The 15,216-nt window shown below is 34.4% G+C and overlaps 1 protein-coding gene across 7 annotated transcripts in view; it reads right to left on the bottom strand.

Moving 5' to 3' along the window:
• Cspp1 (centrosome and spindle pole associated protein 1) overlaps positions 1 to 15,216 on the bottom strand; it is a 135,391-nt gene that overhangs the window by 38,462 nt on the left and 81,713 nt on the right. For 5 of the 7 annotated variants that reach the window (XM_010611467.3, XM_010611468.3, XM_010611469.3 and 2 more), the window contains one exon: positions 2,593 to 2,745. The exons of the other annotated variants lie outside the window; for them this stretch is intronic. In XM_010611467.3, coding sequence (XP_010609769.1) covers positions 2,593 to 2,745 — 153 coding nt within the window. The remainder of the gene's footprint in view (positions 1 to 2,592; positions 2,746 to 15,216) is intronic. 7 annotated transcript variants of the gene reach the window in all.

Here is a 15,216-nt window from a genome sequence, read left to right on the forward strand (position 1 = left end):
TTTTTTTTTTTTTTTTTTTTTTTTTTTTTTTTGGTACTGGGGATCGAACTTGGGTCCTTGCACTTGCTTGCAAGGCAGGTGGTAGAACCACTGAACTAAAATCCCTGGCCAATGACAGTTCTTTTAAATCTTATGCAGTGTTGGAAAAGCTGATTAGCAAAACAAAACTGAGTGGTATCTTTCACCTTAATGATCACTCACATTCTAAACATTTGGAGCAATTAAAGAAAATATATTAGAGACAAACAAAATAAATCTTTTTAGAAATACCTTTAAAAATAAAGCCATGGGAAAACATTTACTTTATCCAAAGAAAATATAAATGTATGTAGTCATTGTAAGCCAAAAAATATATTTAAACCAGATCAGTACTGGACTTTACAAAGAGCAACTCTTCTAAGAACCATAAGTAAAAGAAAGAACTTAACAGAATATTATGAAGGTTCTAAGAAACAGACTTAATGATGAAACATCAGAGAACAATGAACCTTAAGCTATATTACAACACGAGGTTTTCAGATATATTTGAACTCCCTAACACTGCTAAAAAATATTAAATGTAGCTAGCCTTGGTGACACATGCCTATAATCCCAGCTACTCAAAAGAGGATCACAACTTCCAGGCTAGCCTGGGCAATTCAGTGATATGTCACAAAAAGAACTTTAAAAGGCGGTGGGGGGAACTGGGGATATAGCTGAGTGGTAGAACCTTTACCTAGCATGCACAAGGATCTGGATTAATCAATCCCCAGTCTCAAAGTAAAAAAATAAGTTAAGGTACACATGTATGTGTGCACACAAGTATATAAATAGCTATGTAGATATAAATATCTATAGATATGTATAGATATACATATGCATATAAATATATAAGTCATAGCACAAATTAGACAGCTTTGAGTAGTTTCTTGTATTTAGAAAGTTTATTTTGGGTTAATTCTTAGGGAAATAACACCTAATATAAGAAATTTTAATTCACACAAAAAAAAGAAATTTAAAATATTTGGGATTTTTTAAAACGATTTCTTAAAACAACATTCTGGCAACATCACCAGCACAAAAATCTAATGACAGGACAGAAGGGCTATAGACAAGTTTTGCTGTGCATATTCAATCATCAGGCTTATTCTCTTGGGAAGGAGTCATAGAAACTATTGATTTTCTAATGTTTTTGCTTAGTGAACAGAGCTATTTGTTTAAAAGTGTTACTACCAACACAGAGTAAGTTCCAGGCTGAGATATAACTACAAATAATAATGGCTATGAAAGAAAAGGGTAGAGAGGAGATCCAAAGAGCACTGAGATTTCAATACAGACTACTAGAAGCAGCAGCAAATGAGGAAGAGAAAAACAATGATAATAAGAAGCCAAAATTCTCTTAATAGCAGTATACGAAAAAGTATGTTGATGATCCTACTGTACATTGAATTACTACTGCAAATTAAGAGAGCAAAATTAATAATTTCATCAAATCAAAGGTGCCAATTTTAGTGCTACAAAATCCAAAACTGGGCCTAAAAGGTAAAAGTCTCCATGTATGCAGGTCAAAGACCTACCTTCTCAAAATAAAGACATCAAACAATGAAACAGGCTGCCCACACACAAAAAACAACCCATCTTCTAAAATAATTAAAAAGCTGCAGAGATTAAAGCTACCATCAAAGACTTGAAAAATAATACAGTTAGTATCATTAATTACAACTCCCTATTTAACCTGACTGGTTAGCCAATAAGTCAAATGAGCCAGAAAAAAAATCTGCAAGATTAGTCATGAATATATTGGAAAAACTCCCTAATGTACAGTTTTTTTTGAGTCCATAATCAAAATTTCTGTGAATACACAAAAACAGTTTTGTAGTAAATAAATGTACTTTTATTTAAATCAGAATAGAGTACAAGGAGTATATACTTTAAATTTCCTTTGATTTTTTAAACATAACATCTTTTCATATATTCTTCATAATGACAATTTTTCCTGGAAAGTCATACAAAATGATACTGAATAATTTTAACTCATTGAACCTTTGATTAAGGGATGCTGTATAGTAATAACTTAAGTATAAGTGATTAAGAAAAAAGAATGTGGAAAAAAAAAAAGAAAAAGGGATGTGATCAGATATTGAATTTTTAATTACTTGCCTTATACCTTGTGCTTTTACAAGAAAGGGTAAGTGATCACTAAAACAAGCAAAAAACCAATCTTCTTATACAACTTATGAAAACATTCCTGATGACTTGCCACTAACTCAACCAATCATGAAAGTAAGAAGTAAATTGTGTATGTTTAACTGTATAATTTTAACTAGCACAATAAAAATGTTAGCAGCAACTCAAGTAAATACAGCAAGTTAGAAAGCTGAGAAGAAATACACACTATTAAGAAGCAACCTTTCCCTGTTCAACTTTTTTCAAAGTAGTTATAAAGAAAATGCATTGTAAATAACAATAATGGGCTATCCTTCCTGACTCAGAATAACCAAATTCTCAAAATCACAATAAGAACTCTGGAACTCTGTCAAAGAACAAAAGAGATATAATACTGAACAACTTTAGAAATGTAAAACAAAAAAAAAATAGAATGTGATTAAAAACCTGAATTGTTATTTGCAGAATCTTCTAGGTTCTCAGCATTTGAAGTGGCTAAATTTTGGTTTAGAGATACAACAGCCCTTTTATCTTCATATGTTCTTGCATCTGGGTTATGGTAGGCATCTATATTTTGTTTGTGCATCCTATTCAAATCAGCTGAGAGGAAAAAATAAGCCATTTATTTTAATAAACACATTTCTATAATTTACTGGTAAGTTTTAATATATTTTCTTACAATAGAGAATAAGAGAAAAAAAATACTAGGACAAATCCAAAAATAATTCAGTGATAAGTTAGTGCCCTGAAAACAGAAACAAAATTATCAAAACTTTGATATTTTCAAAAAATAAGCCTACAAATACTCAAAATTAGTAGAGAAATTAAGTATAAATCTTTGACATTCCATGGACAACTTCAGAACTTAAATTCAAAACAAATTATAGTGAAATTTACCCAAAATCATCAGCTCCCCTGATAAAAACACATTTACAAGTGGAGTGTAGTTTTACAATACATCCACAGACTCTGACAATCCAGAAACAGTGGAACTCAATATTTTTTCCTTTCAGTGTGGTCCAGAGTTAGTAATTCACAACGTTTCACTAGGATATTGTAAAAATTATGGTATACGACTTCCAAGGCTACTTCATAAAAGACATGGTTTCCATCTTGCTTGATCTACAGATCAGTTGCTCTGAAGAAAGACAAATGCCATATCATAATGACAATGAAGGAGTCATATGAAGAGGGAAGTTTGGCAAGAAACTGAGCCCCACTGAGACATGCTAAGGAGCTGTAAAGGAAAGAGATCTTGCAGTAGTCTGGAGCCCTGGCTGATTACAATTTCAAGAGAGACTCTAAGACAAACTAACCAGCAAACTACTCACAAATGATTGACTCACAGAATTTCAAATGTTAAGTTATCATTTTAAAACACTAAGTTTTGAAGTAACTTTACTATATAGCAATAGATAACATATAACACACAGCAAAATCCTGAGCACCCAGAACTGATTCAAATAATCAATCTCAGAAACAGACTTGAACACCTGCAGAATTCAAAACCTTTACTTATTTAAAGATATAAAGTAGTTCTTCTCCACCCCCACCTGCCCCCAAAACTGGGATAGTATGGCAGCAATGAAAGTGGCTTTTAAATCCAGATATATGAAGTTTTTATGAGGGGAGCTGGGGATTTAGTTCAGTAGTGCTGCCACCTGACTCACAAGCCACAGGGTCTTGAATTTGATCCCGTTACCAAAAAAAAAAAAAGTATTTATGAGGAAGTATATTATATACAAGTATGTATTGTGAACATGAATCATGATTAGAATACCAGACAAAACATGGTAAACAACATGAGAATGCTAAAAAAGAAAATGGAAGTTCAGAATCAAGAAAGTTCACATCTTGCTGTAACATTTTATGGATGCTTCAAAGGTAAAGATAAGTGGAAAAGAATAATAAAGAAATAGAAAAATGTGAGAAAATAAATATGAAGAGTGTTTTGGCCTTCAGCACAAAGTACACAAAAGAGAGTAATGACAAATTTTTTAAAAACATGCCTATTCTGAAATATCCTAAGATGCATAATAAAAGTTCTCAATTTAGCTCTGCAGATGGTAATGGACAGATTTTCAGAAGTTATTGAAGTATTATTAGTAATAATGGCAAGCAACATTAAAAGTTCACCATTTTATATACTATAAAATAGCATATTGTACTGTATCATATATAAGAAAAATGAACTAAATTAATTTGTTCGAAGATCACAAAGTAAGTAAATAGCACAGCAAGAATTCAATTTGGGAAGTAAGATTACATAGTCCTCAATAATCTTTGAGTATGCAATAAATTGGTCAGATTTTTGATACGTTATGGTACGCGTGTGAAAAACAAAGGAGGATAATGAAGTAGTAATGAGAAAATGGTAACAACCCAGGTATACAGAATAAATCTCAATTATGGTAACAGGACAAATTAAAAAGAAAGAAACATTAAAGAGACAGACCTATATATTAGGCTTTACTGAATAACTACACGTGGAAAGTCAAAAGAACTCTGGCAACTTTCAGTTTGAATGATCAGAATTTGATACCATTAACAGAAAAAGCACATAAAGATGAGCTTGATTTTAAACATAAATTTTGCATGCTACGTATAAATAATCTACCAAACATCAAGTGCAGAGGTGGCAAAGACAGACTAAAAATGCAATTTTTTAAAGTAATCAGAGTGGCTGAGGATGTAGCACAGCACTGCTGTGCCTGCCTGACAAGCCCAAAGTCCTGAGTTCAATCCCTAGTACCAAAAAATAAAAAAAGTAATCAGGAACAACAGACAGATTTGAAGATCACGTGTAGAGAAAGCCTGAGGAATTACAAGAGAGGTGACATGAGGCAGGAGAGAATGAGTATGTCTTTGATGAGATCACATTCACAGGCTGAGTCTAATGTGGTGTGTACAATCAATAAATGCTAACCAAAGCAAAAGAACACATTTCAGAGCGTACACAGTACTGAAAGGAAGGAAAAAACTACCACAGGATTTCAAAAAGGATATACTCGAAGTAAAAACTATTAAATTGAAATTAGGGAGATTCCCCTTGGCCACTCGGCCAGCCCGATCCCCTAGCCGCGCCTTTCCCTGCAGGTGCCATTGATTGCCTGGACCCAGCACCAGGAGGGTGAGTTTTGCCACAGCGCCCCCGCCTTGGACTTCAGATTCCCCTCTGTGGCACAGATGGCCCAATCCCATACCCGCACCTTTCCCTGATGGCGCCATTGACAGCGCCAGGAGAGTAGCCACTCAAACACCGCTGAGCACTCCACCCACCCCCGCTCTCAGATCCCCTGATTGTGCCAGTCCTTGGACGCACTCCGCAGAGGCATGGCTGGCTATAAAGGGTGGTGATTGATCCTATTATGTTCCTGATTGTATCGATTGGGATAAAGGATAGGGATTGATTTGATGAGTTGTTTTCTCAATTATAAAAATGAGAATGTCTATAAGTCATTAGAGAATCAAAGGCTGGGATGCAAGGGTATCAGGAACATTTAAGGACCCAGAGATTGAATCAAGGGCAACCCAATAGCAAAAATAAAGACAAGAAAACACTTAAGCAAGACACAAAGACAGACTTCCAGTCCACCAATGGCAAACAGTAGGGCAAAGGAGAATGAAAAATCAGATAGTGAACCTCCAGAACACTCAGAACTCACAGCATAGGAAGTAATAAAACTGATCAGTTAAGCTCTAGAAAAATTCAAAACAGAAATAATTTCCCAGATAACTATAGAGATGGTAAGCAAAATGAAAGACATTTTTCGAGACTCCAGAACAAAAACTGACAAAAAGAAAAAAAATAGATGAACTCAGGAACATAATAGAAACCACAAAAGCCCAGAATGAGAAAGAAATGGAAACAATGAACGCTCAACATCGGAGAGAAATGGAATCCATTAAACACATTCAAACAGATATCTAGGATATTAAAAATTCTATTGAAAGCATATGCAACAGAATAAAAGATTGTGAAGACAGAATCTTAGATATACAAGATAGGATCACAGACAGTGACCATGAAAAGAGAGGTCTCTTAAAACAGTAAGGGAGAATGAGAAATCGATCCAACAAGTCCTAGATGATGCAAAGAAGAATAACATAAGACTGATAGGAATCCATGAAGTAGCAGGAGAAAATGCAAATGACTTTAAAAAGCTGTTCACGGAATTAATGACAGAAAACTTCCCAAACAGAGGGGAAGAATTTGACATACAGATAAAGGAGGCATATAGGACTCCAACTAGCCACAATCAAAAAAATATCTACACCTAGACACATAATAATCAAGATCCCAGAAACCCAACAGAAGAACAAAATACTACAAGCAGTAAGAGAAAAGAAACAAATCACATGCAAAGGAAAGTCATTCAGAAGCACAGCAGACTTTTCAACATAAACCCTCAGGTCAAGATGAGCCTGGAGTGAGGTACTTCAAGTACTAAAAGAAAACAACCTACAACCAAGACTGATGTATCCTGCAAAACTCTTTCAAAATGGATGGAGAAATAAGATACTTCCATGACAAAGAATCCTGAGAAACTTCATGAATACTAAACCAGCACTACAAGTAATTTTAAACAATATCCGAGAAAAAGACAATGAAGATCACAACACCAGGAGGCCCAACAGAGCAAATCAAATAGCCAAAGCAAGAAACTAAAAGAAGACAAAAAATTAAAGAGTCAACAAAAGGACAATAACATGACAATAATAAGTCAGTACATATCAGTTATAACCATCAATGTCAATGGCCTCAATTCACCAATCAAGAGAAACAGCCTGACAGAATGGATTAAGAAGCAAAACCCAACAATATGTGGTATACAAGAAACACACCTAGTGCAAAAAGAAGCACAGAGACTGAAAGTGAAAGGATGGAAAACAATTCTCCATGCGACAGGAGTCCAGAAAAAAGCAGGGTTAGCAATCTTATTTACAGACAAAGTAAATTTCAAACCAAAACTGATTAAGAGAGACAAAGAAGGCTACTACATTCTTGTAAAGGGAATAATCCAAGAGGAAGAAATGATAATCATAAACATATATGCACCAAATATAAATGCCTCCAACTATATAAAACAAATATTAAGTAACATGAAACACCAAATAAGGACTAATAAAATTGTAGCAGGGTACCTAAATACCCCACTATCACAAATAGACAGATCATCTAGGCAGAAAATCAACAATGAAATACTAGAACTGAACCAAGCTTTTAAACGCATGGACTTACTAGACGTCTATAGAGTGTTCCACTCCACAAAATCAGAATATACATTCTTTTCACTGCACATAGGTCATTCTCCAAGATAGATCACATACTAGCTCACAAAACAGGTTTAAATAAATGCAAAAGAAGTGAAGTTATTCCCTGTATATTACCAGATTACAGTGCAATAAAGCTGGAGATCAATAGCCTAAGAAACCATAGGAACTTCACCAACACATGGAAACTGAACAACACTCTCCTGAACAATCAATGGATCACAGAGGAAATTAAAGAAATCAGACAATTTTTACGAATAAATGAAAATGCCAATACAACATACAGGAATCTATGGGACACAATGAAAGCAGTTCTACCTGGAAAATTCATAGCAGTGAATGCCCACACTAGGAAAGCAGAGCAAGCTCAAATAAACAATCTAACGATGACTTAGAGTCCTAGAAAAACAAGACCAAGAAAAACCCAAAGCTCGAACAGGTGAGGAAATTATAAAGATTAGAGCAGAAATCAATGCAATGGAAACTAAGAAAACAATACAAAAAATAAATGAATCGAAGAGGTGGTTTTTTGAAAGAATAAATAAAATAGATAAACCCTTAGAAAACATTAGAAAAAAAAGGAAAGAAAAGGCTCAGATTCATGCAATCAGGAATGAAAAAGGTAAGGTCACCACAGATCCCACAGAAATCCAGAGGATCATTAATACCTACTATGAGAACCTGTACTCAAATAAAATGGAAAACACAGAAGAAATGAACAGATTTCTAGATACTTATGAATTACCAAAGTTGAACGAAGAAGATAAAAACATTTAAAACACCCCAATCACAATCAGTGAAATTGAAAATGTAATTAAAAATTTACCAACAAAGAAAAGTCCAGATCCTGATGGATTCACAGCTGAATTTTATAAGACATTTAGAGAAGAACTACTGCCATTACTCTTCAGCCTTTTCAATGAAATTAAAAGGGAAGCAATACTTCCAAATTCATTCCTGGAAGCAAGTATCACTTTGATTCCCAAACCAGGGAAAGATGTAACTAAAAAAGAGAACTACAGGCCAATCTCCTTAATGAATATAGATGCAAAAATCCTCCATAAGATACTAGCAAACAGAATACAGAGGATCATCAAGAAGATCATACATCCTGACCAAGTCAGATTTATTCCAGGGATGCAAGGATGGTTCAACATACGCAAATCAATAAATGTAATACACTAAATTAACAAATTCAAGGACAAGAACCACATGATCCTCTCCATAGATGCAAAATAGCATTTGACAAAATTCAACACCCATTCATGATAAAAACTCTGCAAAAAATTGGAATAGATGGTCTATATCTCAAATTAATAAAGGCTATCTATGCAAAACCAACAGCCAACATCATATTAAATGGCCAAAAACTGAAAACTTTCACAATAAAATCAGGAACAAAACAAAGATGCCCACTATCACCTCTCCTCTTCAATACAGTTCTGGAAACATTAGCCACAGAAATTAGACAAGAGAAAGAAATTAAAGCAATAAAGATAGGAAAGGAAGAAGTTAAACTGTCACTATTTGCTGATGATATGATACTCTACATTGAAGACCCAAAAAAACTCCACCAAAAGACTTCTTGACTTAATAGACACTTTTAGCAGAGTAGCTGGATACAAGGTCAACACCCAAAAATCAATAGCCTTCTTGTACACAAATAACAGACTCATTGAATGAGAAATTAGGGAAACAATTCCTTTTACAATAGCACCCAAAAAAATGAAGTATCTGGGAATCAATCTAACAAAAGAAGCAAAAGACCTCTACACTGAAAACTACAGCACTCTGAAAAAAGAGATCAAAGAGGACATAAGAAAATGGAAAGATATCCCCTGCTACTGGGTAGGAAGAATCAACATAATGAAAATGGCCCCACTACCAAAACTGCTATACAGATTCAATGCAATACCAATTGAAATTCCAACACTATACTTCACAGAACTAGAAATAAGAATCCAAAAATTCATTTGGAACCAGAAGAGACCTAGAATAGCAAAAGCCATCCTAGACAACAGACACATGGCAGCAGGTATAACAATTCCCAATGTGAAACTATACTACAAGGCCACTGTGATAAAAACAGCATGGTACTGGCAAAGAAAAAGACCTGAGGATCAGTGGAAAATACTGGAAGATACAGAAACAACTCCAGATGTACTCAGCTACCTCATCTTCAACAAAGGAGATGACCATCCTCAGTGGAGAAAAGATAGCCTCTTTAATAAATGGTGTTGGAAAAACTGGATTTTTAAAACTAGATCCTTATCTTTCACCATGCACTAAATTAAAATCCAAGTGGATTAAAGATGTAAATATTGAAACAGAAAAACTAAACTTGCTGGAAGATAAGTTAGGCAGAACTCTTGAAGACATTGGCATAGGAAAAGACTTTATGAAGAAATCCTCAGTAGCACAGGAACTAGCAGAAAGAATCAACAACTGGGATCTCATTTTATTAAAAAGCTTCTGCACTGCAAAAGAAACCATCAACAGAACTAAGAGACAACCTACAATATGGGAAAAAATTTTTACCAGCTTCTCCTCAGACAAAGGACCATTATCTAGAATATATAAAGAACTCAAAACAATCAGCCCCCTCAAATATAAAGACCCAATTCTAAAATGGGCATCTGAAATGAACAGACATTTCTCAGACAAAGAAGTAAAAGCAGCAAGTAAATATATGAAAAAATGCTCCACATCAATGGTCCTTCAAGAGATGCAGATGAAAACAACACTGAGATTCCACCTCACCCCACAAGAATGGCTGCTATCAAGAAATCACACAATAACAAATGTTGGCGGGATTGTGGGGAGAAAGGAACCTTTCTCCACTCTTGGTGGGAGTGCAGACTGGTGCAACCACTATGGAAATCAATATGGAGATACCTCAAAGAGCTGGGACTAGAGGTTCCATTTGACCCAGCCATTCCTCTGCTGGCTATCTTTCCAAAAGATTTAAAAGAATCATACCACAGTGATATTTGTGTACCAATGTTTATAACAGCACAGTTTGTAATAGCTAAAGCTTGGAAACAGCCCATCTGCCCATCTGTTGGAAACTGGATAAAGAATATGTGGTTTTTCTATAAAATGGAATACTACTCAGCCATAAAGAATGAGGAATTAGAGTAATTCATAGGAAAATGGACACATATTGAGGATATACTCCTAAGTGAAATAAATAAGTTACACATGTGTAAATACCAAATAGTTTCTCTGGTGTGAAAAACTATAATAGGACACAAGATCCTAATGGGATAATTAAGAGTGTGAAATAGGAAGAAAAGTGCTAAATGTGTAGGGAAAGGGGGAAGGGTAGAGGTAAGGAAATAAGGGAAAAGAAAAAATATGAGAAAATGAAAAAATGGAAATAAAGAGTTTGTTAATAGGGAGGGGAGACAGGGAGGAGGGCAGGGACAAGGGAAAAAAATGAGAACCAAGACTTGTCATGTGAAGGTACAGGATCCCAGTAATGAATGTAACTGCATTGTGGACCTAGATTGTACCAATAAACTCAATAAAAAGGAAAAAAATTGAAATTAGGACAATTACTTTGGAAAATGCAGCATTACAAAGGGATAAAAACTAGAAGTCATATTATGGCTTAAGCAATAAGAAAGCAGTAAGAACAGGCCAGGGGTTTAGCTCAGTGGTGCTGCCACCTGCCTTGCAAGCACAGGAGCCAAGTTTGATCCTGGTACCAAAAAAGAGAGAGAGAGAGAGACAGAGAGAGACAGAGAGAGACAGAGAGAGAGGAAGGGGGAAGAGAGAGGGAGGAAGAGAAGAGGAAAGGAAAGTGTAAAAAGTAAAAAGGGTAGTAAGAAATGGTAACAAACAAACAGACTTTTAAAAATGAGTCTTATCTAATAAGGGAAGCAGCATGACTTATTTACTTGCATCTAAGAATACATGTGACCTCAACATATTCAGAGATTGGGGAATTAAAAGGTATAGAGATAATGTGAAATATGAAGAAACTGTGCAGAGTAGGAGTGGTAGAGGAAAAGGAAGAAGGGATGGAATTAATATGAAAAAATGGAAACGAAGTCTTTGTAGATAGGGAGGGTTGGAGGGTTTGAAGGGAGGACAGGGAAATGGGGAAAAATAAGACCCAAGATGGATTATGAAAAGGTGCAAATTTCTAATGATGAATGTCATTATATTGTATACTGTAAATATACCAATAAAATTAATTTAAAAAAGAAAGATGCAAGAGAGAGGGACTAGGTGAAATCATAGAGAAACATTTCAAGGCAAGTAGGTGCTCCTGAAATCATGAAATCCTATTTGCTATTGGAATATAAGAGGAAAATAAAAACAGAAAGATGAAAAAATTGAGATTACGAATAATGTTATGGCTTGTGTCTAGATGTCCCCCAAAGCTTCATGCAATCATAGATGGGGCTTTTCAGAGGTGCTTTGATCTAGAATGTGATGCTGGAATCAAGGGTGAGCGATTACTATATCAGTACCCCAATTGATTTGGCATAGTTCTGGGTATGGATAAAGGGAAGGCCCACCCTGGGTGTGAGTAATACTTGCACTAAAGGCATGTACCCTAGATAAAATATAAGGGACAGAAAGAGGGCTTCTGTGGTCACTTGCTGCTTATCAATCATTACTTGCTGCTTGCTACTTTGCTGTTTTGCTGCTTTCTGCCTTCCATGAACTGTTTCTCCTCTAAGATGCCCCTCTGCCATGCCATCTGCCTTGAAGCCAGCCAATTATGAGCTGAAACTTCTACAAACTTTGAGCCAAAATAAACCTTTCCTCCTTTTACTGTGAGTGTCAGTTATTTTGTCTCAGCAAAGATAGCTAATAACTGTGGTCACTTGAGAAATACAAAATAAAGATAACAAATGGAAAATCAATCTCATAGTCATGAAATTCACTAGACCAGCATAAGACTGGCCTATGTAAGTAAAAAATTAAAGTATAATATTACACAGGATATTCTTCTATTTTTTTCTACTAATAGACAGTAGTATATGGAGTACACTCATTCCAGGATGACAGCCAGAGCTCTGCTGCCAAACAAGTGAATGCTTAGGGAATGCAGGTCTTATTTTGATAGTCCACTCGCAAACTATACGTTAAGATATAAATATTCTATAACTAAACACTGTAACAAACTTCAAAGTCAGTAACATAATTTACTGCTGTGCTTATACATGTCTCTCGATTACAATAATATATAACGTATTAAAATTTTTCACTAGAATACATAATTATTAAAGATGTAAGACTATCAGATTTAGCAACAAAGTTCGTAATTCTTCATATTGGAAAAGAAAAGGATTTGTCAGTCACTGGCTCACTCCTTGTCTACCTTTCTGTGAAGTGGTAAAATAAAAGATTTGAAATTACCTAAAACATGAAAGAAAAGTGAATGTAATTTGTCAACTCCAAACACAGGATTTCATGTTAAATGTAAATCATTATTTAATTTAAAAGTGTTAGCATTACAAGAATAATTCTAAAACAAAGTAAAACAACAAAAAAATATTAATAACTGGGAAAATCATTCTACTCCCTGAATAATTAACCAGACAAAGGCTAACCTGTATAATCTTACAGGTAAATAAAACATAAATTTGAAAAAAATAGAATAACAACATGACTTTTTAAAAAGAATTTATGAAAAGCCCACAGCCATCATAATGGTGAAAGATGGATGCTTTCCACTGAAAAGTCAGGGATATGACAAGGATGTCTGCTCATAGTTTCTAAATATTGAACCAAATCATTTCCAAATAAGTGTAAGAGGAAAATACAATAAATAAAATGTGAGACGAACTATCTTTGTTTATAGATAACCACAACTAAATCCACAGAAAAATAGCAAAAAATCTACAGAAAACTACAACAAATGAGTTTAGCAGGAACACAATATATGGACAATGAGCAAAACTGAACTATATTTCTACATAGCATAAACAGATAGATATTGAAATTTTCACATAGCTTTTAAAATAGTTTCAAGACAAAAAATACTTGGAATAAAAACAAATTTGGAGGGTTTATACTTCTCAATTTTAAAATTTAGGCATAAAGACAAACACATACAAGATGGCCAAGTGATTTGTAACAAAGGTACCAAGCCAATTCATTGTAGCAAATGTTCTCAAATTGTGTGAGTATACCATAATTTTGTGAATATGCTAAAAACTACTAAATGATATACTACACAGATAAATTGTGTGGAACTGGATCTCAAGAAAGCCATTATATATACACATAGGTTAGAGAGAACTATCACAGACTACAGAAGACTGAAAAAGATATGACAGTGAAATGCAGTATAGGATCTTGGACTAGAGCCTGGAAAAGAATGAGGACATGAGAGGGTAAATCAAAATAAAATCATTAATTGTATTATACCAATTTCAATTTCCAGTTTTGATCACTGTGTCACAATTATATAAAGTGCTAACATTAAGGGAAATTGGATGACAGATATTCTTTATACACTTTGCAACTCTTCTAGAAGTCATAAAACTTTCTCAATAAAAAGTTATTTTTTAAAAAAACTGAAACATTACTACATTCTTAAAAGAATGGCACAATCCCTAGTACCAAAAAAATCCAAAATTTTAAAGATGCATAAATTCAAGTGCTTAATGATGATTTATCGTGGTTTTTGTCTGTTTGTTTTTGATACCGGGGGATTGGGAACTGGAAACTTAGTGCTTTTCTAGTGGGAATAAGAAAGGCACAATCAATTCAGAAAATGGTCTGGCAATTTCTTAACAAACTTAAAATAGCCTGCAATATAGTCCAGTGACCCCATTCCTAAGCATTTATCCAAAAGAAATGAAAACCTAACATTCTCACCAAGACCTATATGTGAATGTTTATAACATTTTTATGTCTAAAACTTTAAACTGGAAACAACCCAAATGTCCATCAGCTGATAAGTGGATAAACAATTATGGTACTTCAAGCACTATAGTAGTAAGTAATTAAAAAATAGTGACATATGCAACAACATGGATGAATCTGATAAATACTATGCTAAAAGAAAACAGTCAGAATTTTTTTTTCCTGGTACTGGAGATCAGGACCTTGCTCTTGCAAGGCAGGCAACAGAACCACTGATCTAAATCCCCAGCCCCAAAACTATCAGAATCAATAGCCAAGACAAGACTATGGTGCCCAAAAGTAGATCACAGCTTGTTGGCAACTGATGATTGTACAAGCTGACTATGAAGGGACAAATGAAACTTTGCGGATCTGGAAATATTCTCTGTCTCATGTCGGTGGTAGTTATTATAACCAATTGTCAAAACTGACAAAATTTTGAATATAAATTTTATCTCAATAAACAACACAAAAACAAACAAATTTAACTAGGGTAATAGACTACATAAAACACAACATTAAAGGATATATAAAGAAATGTTTATCCAAGTAAGGTGGCATATACCTGCACTCTGCAAGGCTGAGACAAGAGAATCACAAGTTTGAGCCCAACCTGGGCAACTTAGAAGCTTAGCTAGACCCTGTTTTACAATTTAAAAAAGGGCAGGGGGGCTGGGGATGTCACTCAGTATGATGTCCTAGATTCAATTCTCAATATCACAAAATAAATAAATAAATAATGTATGCTTAATCATTTTACTAATCCATTATAATCTATTAGAACTACAAGACATTTTTGGCCATCTTTAAAAGTGGATAAGTTTTTTTTTTTTTTTTTTGTACTGGGGATTGAATTCAGGCCCTTGTACTTGTGGGGAAGGTGGTAGAACCACTGAGTCAAATCCCTGGCAAATAAATGTATTATAA

This window comes from Fukomys damarensis, unplaced genomic scaffold (assembly GCF_012274545.1).
Source record: "Fukomys damarensis isolate Sample0158 unplaced genomic scaffold, DMR_v1.0_HiC HiC_scaffold_5, whole genome shotgun sequence".
NCBI classification, from domain to species: Eukaryota; Metazoa; Chordata; class Mammalia; order Rodentia; family Bathyergidae; genus Fukomys; species Fukomys damarensis.